This window comes from Alligator sinensis, unplaced genomic scaffold, assembly GCF_000455745.1.
Source record: "Alligator sinensis unplaced genomic scaffold, ASM45574v1 scaffold370_1, whole genome shotgun sequence".
In the NCBI taxonomy this organism is placed as follows: Eukaryota; Metazoa; Chordata; order Crocodylia; family Alligatoridae; genus Alligator; species Alligator sinensis.
The window spans coordinates 554,990-566,625 of NW_005842128.1; the positions used below are offsets into that span (position 1 = coordinate 554,990).

An 11,636-nucleotide genomic window follows, 5' to 3' on the forward strand; every position below is an offset into this window, starting at 1 on the left:
GCAGAAGTCCTGAGTAGATTTATGTTATTTGATATAATTTCAAATGCTTCCAGGACAAACTGGCAATAGATCAATACACAGATACACAGCTGGACCTGGATTTGTAGCTCAACCTTAAGAAAGGAAGTAAAAGACACTTGGAGCGGTTGTGGAATTTGCCATGAAACTTGAGTCATTCCTTGCAGCAGGGTAAGAAGAGAAGAGAAAGCAACAAAGGAGGTAGAAGATGATTATGTGCTTTATAAATGCTCGTTTTTTGGAATTAGCAAAAGATAACTCTGATTTGTATAAGAAGAGAAATTGGCAGTAATGCAAACATGCAGGGAGGCTGATGTGGTGAAAACACTGAACGTGGAAAGGAGGACTGTTGGATATAATAAGGCTGGCCAGGATGTAGAGCATCCCTTTTATCTAATGAAAGCTAAAGGGTCAAAGTTTTGGAGATGCAAGGGTCATTCCACAGTTTTTCTTAAGGTTTGGGCAGTATATAGGGGCCTTGCTATTGGTTACATAAAAGGATCTGTGAAATGCATAGAAGTTGTGGACACTGAGTCAGATATAACATTTATTAGATGGACATACTCAAAACTCTAGGAAATAGGGGATCCAAATTGGACTTAAACAGGGACATGCCTGGGGAACCAGTACCCATCTAAAAATTCAGAAGATTAGTTTTGAACTTTGGACAATTGGAATTTTATCAAGGAGACTGTGTAGCAGATGAACTAATACTTGGTTTGGATTTCATTATAGCTAATTAAATCCATGAGTTGATAAATGTCAGGAAAACTATATTATAGATTCAGTCAGTGGAAATTTCTTTTAAAGATATGGCCCAGTGAAGCAAATGTTTTGTGTGCAATTGATTTACAATGAACAACGTGCCTCACCTTCAGAGGCAGCAGCATATAGGAGCTTTCCAGCAGAGAAATTATGGGGACTAGAGAGACTTAATTTGAGACAAGGTCTCCAGAATTTTAGCTGCAAAAGTCTTAGATCTGAAATCAGAGTTAGATCCATGTTCATTTGCTGAATATTTCAGGTAAACAACAAATAATAAAATGTGAACCACGGGATCTAGTAACTGCTGGTATAGATGGAAACAACAAGGGGGAAAGGCGAGTTCCAAGAATTTCTGTTGGACCTGTTCCAGGGCAGTTTGATAAAACCTGAATTTTTCATGTCAGGGGGGTTTGCAACCTGAACTAAAGCAGTTTTGCTTAGTTTCTTGCTGTGGCTTTTGCTTCAATGAGTGCCACTTCTCCGCTCAGGTGGAGCCACACAGTGGTCCTGCAGAGCTGATTGCAGAAGTGTGGTTCCCTTTGAAATAACAGCTGTAGCAAACACATGATGGACCTCCATGATCTTTCACAGCTGTTTGCTACAGCTGCGTATACCCCCTGCCTAATTCACAAACCCTCAGTCTTGCACAGGAGCCAAACTTACCCTTGCAAAGAGTCCAGATTCATGTCAGTGAATCTGAAACCCTACACTTCAGTGGAGAATGACAGAACAGTCTAGGAGACTTTCTGATAAGGAATGAGTAGTTCTGATCCAACACAAGATTGATACTGTGGAAAAACATTAAACAGCCAGTCACCATATACCAGTAACAAAGGTGGAAGAAGGCCATTGAGAAAATCCATCAGGAAGACATAATAATACCTTCAGCCAGTTCTTGAGCCATTATAGTTTTGGTTAAGAAAAAACTTATGGCAGTACGATATTCTGTGTAGGCTGTAGTGAACTTAATTAAATTATTTCACATGTTTTTTATCCAGTACTATGAACGGATGATGCTTTGGATACTGTAGTACAAGGATAGCTAACCTGTGGCCCAAGTGGCAAGGGCAGCCTGTATGAGTGGCATGCAGCAGACTGGGGAGAAGACAGGCAGCACAGTGGCAGATTGGGCAACAAATAGAAATCAGAGCAGCAGATCAGGCATAGGAAGGAGGGTGTGGGGCTAAATTGTGGCATGCCTGCCAAAAAGGTTAACCCCTATTGCTATATAGATTCAGGCTGCTTTTTCACACCAGGTATTAAAAGCACTTTTAGTACTGGCCATTGCAACAGGATCCAAAGGACAGGAGAAAAACTAATTTTGCAGAAAAAGCAAGTCCATGAAACTTTGGGTGGTGGCTGACACATTCTGTTGTGCATCTTTTTCATTTGAAGGGCTAATGGAGAAGGAATTGAATGGCATGTCTGTCTCAATGTACTTGTTATTCCAAAATGATATCCTTTTTGTGCTGGCTCCTTTGAGTAGAACCTGTCGCATTTACAAATGGCCTTTGGTAATCCTCAAGTTGTTAATTGAAACTGAACCTAAAGAAATCTGGGTTATTTCAAACAAGAGGCAATTTAGCTTGGGCACATCATCCATTGTGGGGAGGGAGCGTACAGACAAAAAGAACATAGAGGTAATGCAGAACTGACCATATCTCCTCAGACACTCACAGATGTGGACACTTTTGTAAGAGTCTTTCTTGTCCTGTTAAAGTTATTTTATTTGTGGAGCTGCCAATATGGTCAAACTATTGGATGTGCTGGGTGAGGAAAGGCTTCCCAGAGAGGGAACATGTTTCAGTTGTTACCAGAGCATGATTTGGCATCTGCAGTTCAGAGTGGACTCTGACACCTTATGTCTTAGCCAGCCTTTGTTTGAAAATCCCTTTCATATTGGGCACAGATACAAGTGTGTGTAGTTTGACCCAAGATCAGAAAGAATTGTATAAGAAATAACTTATTACAGCAGAAGTTGTAAATTCTCTGGAGATAACTTATTGCAACCTGAAAGGAGTTCTTGAGAGTAGTTTATATATATATAAAACACATTTCCATCACTATTTGTATGGGAGGAATGTTGTTGTCCAAATGGACAGTTCAGTGGTGTTATAAATTTAGGAATACGGAACGGCAGCTTGCAAATGGCTTTGTTGGGAGCCGTGTTTCCTGAACTAGGGGAGTAAGATGTTGGCTGCTGAAGGGAAGGACTATGGCTATGAGCAGATAATTATCACCTCTCTTCCCATAATAAGTGAAAATGGAATAGTGGAGGTGGACTGCAAAGCATCTAAAGGCCTCTGAAAGATTCTGATATTGAAATAGTGTGTGACTGGAAAATCATTTGGCAAATGCAGCCACTCTGAACTGTAGTATCATCTTCAAATATCACCGATAAAGCTTTGATTACTTTAGGAAAGTTTGGAATTGAAAGATAAAATATTGTTTATCATATTGGAAAACCAGGTGGTGATGGGTTGTGCCACTGAAGAAGGAAGTTCTCAGGTGCTGTCATGATTTCAAAACAATGAGACATTTGGGAAACGTTTGAGTTGCGAAAACCTTAATTAAATAAAATTCCTTTTTGGCAATTTAAAGAATTGATGAAGGGAATGTGATGCAAGATCTCATGGTAGATCAGTAGAGGCACTTTTAATGTGCTTAGGCCTCTACCTGAGCTAGTGTCTGGTAATTATTATTTATTGGTATCTATGTACCAATTCATGAATTATACAGAGTGTCCCTCATGAGGAACTAGGAGGCTGTGAAAATAGCAGAGATCCTAGAGAATGTATTCTTAACCCAATTTAGCGTCCCAGGAATCTTGCAAACTGCTCAAGGGATGAACTTCTAAACCACAGTGTTGCAGCTTGATTTTAAGATTCTTTTGATTTACGTCCTATGCAACCATAATCCAACAGACTGCAGAAAACCTTCATCTGGACTCTAGGAGTGAGTCCAGATGAGTATGCATGTGCAGTTTGTGGCGCTGCAGACCCATCTGCGGCACTGCATACCGCATGCACACACGTGAAGGCATTCACTGGACTGCTAATTTGCAGTGGGGCAGCACATGGCAGCAGCATGTGCCACCTGAAACCAGAGCCTGACCAGCCAGAGCCACACTCTGGCTGCCAGCCAGACTCTGTGCACCCAGCTCACTGCTGATGGAGCCCTGGGAGGCTCCGAAGTGCTGGCCCCAGCCTCCCTACCTCACCTGGGGCAACTTGCTGCGTGCCAGAGCACGCATGCATGGGCGTTCCCCGGGGACAGGTAGCAGCCACACAACTTTGTGATGCTGCCATTTGTCCCCAGGGAAACGCACATGTGCTCCATCTGGACCCACTTTAGGATTTTATCTGGGTACCCATGTAGAACAGCACCAAAGGACTGAAAGCAACATATCCCATTCCTTTTGATGACTTATTGAAGAGCAAAGAATTTATAAAATATATTCCAGGATTCCTCATGTTTGGCCTGAGCTATGGACCCCAGAAAATCTTCTACGTGGAAAACCTGAAGAGGAACAAAGGGACTTGGACAGTTTGGATTATGTGGAGAATATATCATCCAAAACTGGAGAAAGGGCCACTCAACTAGAGGAAAATTAAAGATAGCTGTGGACAAAATTAAGATTCTCTCTCTGAATTAAAGTTTTATGGGGAAAGGGCTCTATGTGGTATGATTCCACAAGTTATAGAAGGAGGTTGCATAATGCTTTGGAGTAACCCTGTAAAGTACTGATCTCAATAAATGAAGTGGTATATAGGATACAGTTGGGCACAGGGAGAAAATTCCAATTACCAGCAAGTCCCTGCAAGGTCTTAAAAGGAAGACTGCTTCAATGTGCCTGCCCCTAGAGCCTGCAAAAGTAGTCAGAGAAATGGGCAGATGCTACAGCTTCGTTAACAACTTCTCCATTAGAAATAAAAAAGGTTCATCTCAGGCAGCAGTTTCCATCAAAATAATAGACATTCATCAGGGACTTATTAAAGAAGACCCTTGCGAGAAGTTGAAGAGAAATTGGACAAGGAGAAAAAGACTCCAAGGAAATTTGGATAGGAGTAAAACCAGTTTGGACTGATGACGTGAAAACGTCTTGAAAGAAAAACAGTATATAAGTAGTCAAGCTTATATCAATTCTAATTAATAAATTACTTCTTTCTGTTTGGAAATAGGCTAAACAGGATGTCACCATTTTGGATTCCCTCATGATGGTAGACAAACTCAACTGGTGTTATGATAGTGGTTGGGTGAACCCTTGTTGGAGCTGATGGATATGATAGCACCCTTCTTCATTTGAGATAAAAATGAAGAGCAAATAAACTTTTAATGGAGAAGATAAGGAGCCATTGTCTAAGAACACAGGCTATATGCCAGGTCAAACAGGACTCTGGACAGGTTTGACTGGGGGATGAATGAAAACGTAGTGAGCTGTGGATGGATGAGAGAAATGGCAGAAGCCCTGCAGAAGCACACCGAAAGAAAAGAAGTGGAAAAGAAACCTGAGGGAAAGCCAGAAAGGACTTGGAGCATTACCTTGAAAAACAGCCAAGAGGACACTCAGGGACGAGACAGTCCTGACTTCATCATGATTTTTTCCCACTGAAGAAAATGACTGACAAGACCCCTTATTTTGGCTAACCTTTTGGGTTCAGCAGAATAACCTTAGGTTGGATGGTTTAGGAATAACCGAACGAAACCAAAAAATCTCCTTTCCGAAGGGTCTTCATCATTAGCATTTTGGAGGTTTGGGGAGTTTTTGTTTTGTTTTAGGTTTTGTTTTTGTTTTTTCTTCTCTCCATTTGCTAGTAGAATGGCATATGCCTGGTATCTGAGCTGTCATTAAGAGACATTGAGAAACCAAATGAACAGGTAAGCAATTACCAGTTAACATATCATACTGGTTTACATAAAGGTGAGGTAGCTTTCTAAAAAGAAAAAATTGTGCAGAAAGGGGTTATTGCATATGGTTTTATTGTTACAGTTATCTATAGAAGCTTAGTGCTACAATGATGAAAATGGTTAATTTACTGTTTGCTTTGCATACCTTGCAATATTCCTAGATGCTGTTTCTTTTGCCTAATTCATTGAAGTGGCCTAATAGTTACATTTGTAACCTCTAGCTACTCTTAATTTTTCTGTCAGTGCATCTTTGACATCTCCTACTTAATGATATGTTAATTGTACAGCAGAATGACACATTCTTCAACATGCAGATTACCTATTTCAATTATAGCCAAATAAATCTCCATTCCTAATGACTAAGCATTTCTCTTGTGCACATTTGCCGTATAATGGACATTTTCTTTTCCACTGAAAATTACTCTCTTCTTGACGACACTTATGCACTTTATTCTAAAGGTGAAGGGATGGTGATTCACTCTGTTCCACTGGGTTTATCCATGTTCAAATTGTCATATATTCTGGATAGCCTGACATTTTTTTCCCTATGTTATTTTTCTGGGGTTCAGGCATAAATTTATATATTTGCCTAAAGAAAGGGATCACACCTATGTAAAACAGATTGCAAAGAAGTAAACTCACTTGTCATCCCTTGGGCTATGTTTTGCACCCTCAATTCCCCAGTGACTTTAATGCAAAGCTATCTTAATGGTGTAATATTTAACTGATTTAAATACCAAACAACAGGGCAAGAAAGAAACACCACATCATCACAGCACCTAATTCTGTTTAGCATAATATAATTCTTTGCCTGTGAAATGCCTCCCAAATTGGCTGGCCTGCTAATGTCAGTCTCCAAAGTCAATGAACAGCTGAATAAAATGAGGGGAAAAGAACCTTGTGTTATATCTGAGCTATGTAACTTCGCTGCCAAGTTGGCTCCCTCTTGGGGGATGTGGCCAGCCGCTGGGTGCCTGTGAACTAGTGAACTTGGGCAGCCAGGCAGCTGCTGGATGGGGATTCCCTTTGTCTGCTAGTGCAGTGACCCAGGAGGCTTCCCCTGCTGCTCACAAGAAAAAAAATATTGGCAAATTGTATCTGTGTGGCCAGAGTTCCTGCTTCATTCCAAATAGCCCTAGGAATTTGTGGCACCTTTTCATTCACAAGTAGGTACACAGTGCTGCAATTTTAATTTTTAAAATGAGAATGCAGCAGTTGATAATGCACATTAAATTATTTATTTTCCAAGTTTGCCCAAATACTGACATCCATTCAGTAAATTGTCCAATGTTACAAGGATGTTTTTCTGATGTTTAATTGGTTTTCATATCATAGCAAACACTTTAATCTCTCTAACATTCTTGAAGATGTCAAAGTTTGCATGCTGCCGGGTTTGTGGTTTAATTTTTTTTTTAAGTAGCATAAATGCATGGGACATTTTTGGAGTACAGTGACATGAAATGTGGCAACAGTGCTAATAAGATAAGGTAAAAAGCCAAAAAAATGTAGGACATGTATGCAGATAGATGATGGGGAGTATACTGTTACCACTATCACCTGTGTGTGAATTTCTTCTACCCCTGTGCATATCCTAATAATCAGATGTGTTACATTATAGATACCAAGTTTTTTGTTTTGTTTTGCTTTTATTTTGAAAGGACTACAGTATGCAGCCTTTCTCCCAGACAACAGCAAAAAACAAGGTGAAAAACTTTTACACCATGTGGTCTTGAATTCTGTTATATTTTCTGTTATTTTCTACATTTCTGTCTTCCATTAGGATAGTTTAGATTATTACATCTTGAGTTTTGAGTTATTATATTAATCACTGTCATCATCCATATCACTTTAAATTCTGAGTTCAGTCTACATTATGTACCTGTAGTTTGAATTTTTTTCTCCTTGGGGGCTGGAGGTGGTTGTTCATTTTACACTTCAAGATGTGTAGTCGTAATGGTTGCCCTTTAATCAGTCATTTTTGGAGTGGCTGATGACACCTGGTGGTATATTTCATAAATGCAGACTTAACCATGTTTGCATCTGGGCATATTTTAAGCATTTTTACCTGTTTTGACTAAAACATTGGCAACTAGATTTTAAGTTACTTAAATAACTCTGATTGCCTGCAAGAGGAATATATTGGGAGCAGATTCTGCTCCCATTGACTACCATATAAAGCGATGGAAGTACATGTGGTCAGCTTAGAAGAAAATTTATAATTTATTTCTATTTTTTTTTCTGTTGAAGGCAATTGTGGAGCTTTTATAAGGGACCTGTTACCTTTTTTTTTAATTAATGAATATTGTACATAAATGAAAGTTTTATTTTACATACACATGTACAGTAAATGTAAACTGAAATTTCTTTCATAATAAAATGGATGAATGAATTGGAATATTTGTTTTTAAATGTCTACAATGGGAATTCTGTGGGAAGTATCTACTGCTATTTTATATAAGGTTATTTATGATTTCTGGCTTGGACATCTTCCTCTTGCCAACAAGTATATTTGCACAGGGTTATAAAACTGTGAATCTAGTGGCAAGTATATTTCCACAAGTGAAACATCTAAATACCAAAGTATTTAGCTCTTTGAATATTCACTTCTAAATCCTGAACTGCATAATCCTTTGGTAAAGTAACAAACTATCGGTAGCCCCGTTAAAAGGCCTTTAGCCATCTTGGCTTTTATTAGGGCAAATCATTGATCAAAAGGTAGATTACTCTTTCTTTAATGGCCCTCTTGCTGTTGGATAAAGTTTGCAAAGTTCTGTAAAGAGTAAGAGTGTTAAAGTAAGTAAAAAAGGCGCTCAGATTCTTGTTTCATCTTGATTTTTTTTTGGTAGTCCAGGAATAAATCAAAGACAGCCATGATGTAGTATTTTTTAGCTGTTTCCAAAACATTCTGAAGAAAGAACCATAAATTGCACTGCCTTTTTCTTTGCTGGGGTTTTGTGATGTAAGAATGTTTGTAGGTTTCAGAATAATATTAAATGTGTCATCCTGAGGCCCACAATATCCAGTGAATGAGGAACACAAAAATCTGACAGATATCCTGTTCATCTGAACACCAAACATAAGTAAGCAAGGTGCTGAGTTCAGTGGGAATGTCGTTAAGATTTTAAAAAGTGCTATCCCTGCATTTTGTCATAGATGGTGACTGTCATAGAGTGTAGGGGATTTGGGTGTAGGATTACCCACGGTTCCCTTTGTTCTGGAGGTGTTTTCTTTTGAGGTGCATTGTGGTCACTCTTCTGTGACAAGGGAAGAGGAACTGTCACCTCTTTGTATAAGCACCATCTCTTCAATGGCTGTGGAGGCCACTCACACACGGAGTAAAATGACAATAGTTCCCAGGCATGGGAAAATGAAGTCAGGATTGTTAGGATTTTGAAGCAGCCTTTTATGTGGTGAGAACATCTCTTTGAATAGTTAGTTCCACCTCCACAAAATGAGTTTAAAAGTAATTTGATCGGAGTTTATGAAAGTCATGTTTATTAAGAAGGAAGACTGCTTTTAGAGTTTGTTTGTTTATTTCCAAAGAATGGAAAATCAATCAAAAAGTAAAGTATTTGCCATTAAAGGAATCAGTCATACGTGCAGTAGAGAAGCTGCTTCCCCCTACGTATGGGGAAATCTGTGGCAGGTCAAATAACATCCACAAACATAAACACTAAAGGGTGGCCACTAGCTATTCTGTCTCTGTTTTAATGTTAGAGACTCCCAGGGCTGAAGTCTATCCCCAGCTGCAGACATGCTGCTCCCACTGTCTTTTGTGAGGCTTGTACACATGTACCAAAGGTCAGAGTTTGGCTCTTGAGGCTAAATTTTCAGGGAAGAATGTATCAAAATCTCTTTATCAGCCCAATCAAATTCTTTATCTTCCAGGGGGTACTTGAGGGACAACCCAGTAATATCTAGCTCCACACACAAAATATTTTTTTCTTTCTGAATTGTGTGAGGGTTACTTAGTACTATGTTCATCATATTATTTATTCTTCATGGTTTGCAATTTAATACAGAAAACTTGTCAGTTCAAATAGAGCAAAAGGCTTTTTGGCCCACACTTTTAATACATAAAAATCAAGAATAGGACAACACATCCATGGAAAGGGAAAATAGTCCGAAGAAAACACCTGTAAGGTGAACAAACATTTTTTTTTTTGGTTAGTCTAACAGTTAAGGACCCAAAATTAAAAGTTAGCAGTTAATACATCATATAAGACTAGAACCCAAACCAACTTTTTTATTATGGGTAATTTTTAATATACGTTTTGGGACTTAGTTCATGCTTGGGTTTGTGTTAATAACCAAGCACTTAAAAGAAAGGAAATCTAGCAGATTTGAGTTATAGTGTGTTCAATCAATGAAGCATATAGTATGTCGCCCCCCTGAAGTTTTAACACAAACAAGGTACAATGCACTTCTTCAAATGTTTATAATGTCTCATTGCTGCTGGATTTTAAGAAGTATCAATTGTTCTTAATTCCTGCAGATATTGACAGAATATCATACCAAATTATTTTGTATCTTTTGTAGGACTGGGAAACAGAAAATCATGACTGGTATTGTTTTGAATGCCATATGCCTGGAGAGGTGTTGATATGTGACCTGTGTTTTCGTGTGTATCATTCCAAGTGTTTGTCTGAGGAGTTCAGGCTTAGAGACAGCAGTAGTCACTGGCAATGCCCAGTTTGCAGGGTGAGTACCTATGAGCTTTAACGTGCTGATTAGAGGGTTGATTTCATTAATAGTTTCATTAAGGTGTCACAGATTGGCCAGGTTAATGGATTAAGCATTGCTATTGAATCAATGATAAGTATGTAGGGCACCTAAATGAAGATTTCAAAATGTTGTGCATATAATAGACTACATTTTTGAAGACTAGAAAATTTGCAAAATGCTAAAATGAATACAGTGCTTCCTCCCTGTAAGCCTTTCTGGTAAAAATAAATGTTTCTTTTCCTGTAGTTTTCAGTTTTAATAAGTTTTTAAGTAATTTTGTGTAAGTGTGAAATTCAGGCCCTTAGAAAACCTTTATAGCGAGGTTACACTGTATTTAGACAGAACCTTTCTATCTTTCATACTACTCTTTTGTGCCTGTTAAATATTTTGAATTGTATACACTTGTATTCGATTCTGGGGTAGCTTCTGTTATCAGTGTTACTTAATTTATGGAAAGAGAAAATGGAAATGAAAGCTGTATTATTGGGAAAGACCAAATGGAATAGGCAGGTAGGTATTTAGATAGCTTTCATAATTCTATTTATTGATTTTTTTTTTTAATTTATTTCTATGAATGCACACAGTATACTGTGTTGGAATGTTTGTAGAAAAGTGTGTATGTATGTTGGTAATGTGTGATTATAGTGTATTGTAGAAATCTGTATCATCAGGAAATAAATTCTGTATGAGATGCTACTTTTTATTGATGGTCATTTTAAAAACGTAGTATATATTTGTACCATAATATAGTATTTTATTGAACATATCATTAAAGCTTTTGCTTTATTGGAATAAAATCATACATTATAAAAATCAGGGGCATACTACTAATGAGGGCTGCTTCATAACATATGGGATGAAATCCTGGCTCTTATAATTAATTAAGAATGTTCCTACTGGTTTCAGTGGAGCCAGGATTATACATTGCTTTTCCTTTAAAATTGTTGTCCTTATGGGTATGGTACAGGGTGAGATTGAGGTTTTTATGTGCACTGTAAGAATGACCACAGAGCTGTGCTATTGCTGGCCTTGAATCGGTCAAATACACCTATTTCCTGCTACCTTTGCATGTGTTCAAGCAGTAAGGGACACTCTGAGGCTTTATCAAATGGAGGGAATAATACATGTGACTGTTTGAAAGGGGTATGACTGGTACAGAAAGGCACAAAACACCATAACGGGCTCTATAACATTGGAGTCCTGAAAGGGAAATGAAGAGC

At 38.4% G+C, this 11,636-nt stretch overlaps 1 protein-coding gene across 6 annotated transcripts in view; it reads left to right on the top strand.

Moving 5' to 3' along the window:
* ZMYND11 (zinc finger MYND-type containing 11) overlaps window positions 1–11,636 on the top strand; it is a 148,868-nt gene that overhangs the window by 104,903 nt on the left and 32,329 nt on the right. For 3 of the 6 annotated variants that reach the window (XM_025205750.1, XM_025205752.1, XM_025205753.1), the window contains exons 5-6: window positions 7,350–7,394; window positions 10,231–10,392. The exons of 1 other annotated variant lie outside the window; for it this stretch is intronic. In XM_025205750.1, the coding sequence (XP_025061535.1) occupies window positions 7,350–7,394; window positions 10,231–10,392 (207 nt within the window). The remainder of the gene's footprint in view (window positions 1–7,349; window positions 7,395–10,230; window positions 10,393–11,636) is intronic. 2 more of the 6 variants (XM_025205754.1, XM_025205751.1) reach the window with 2 other exon arrangements.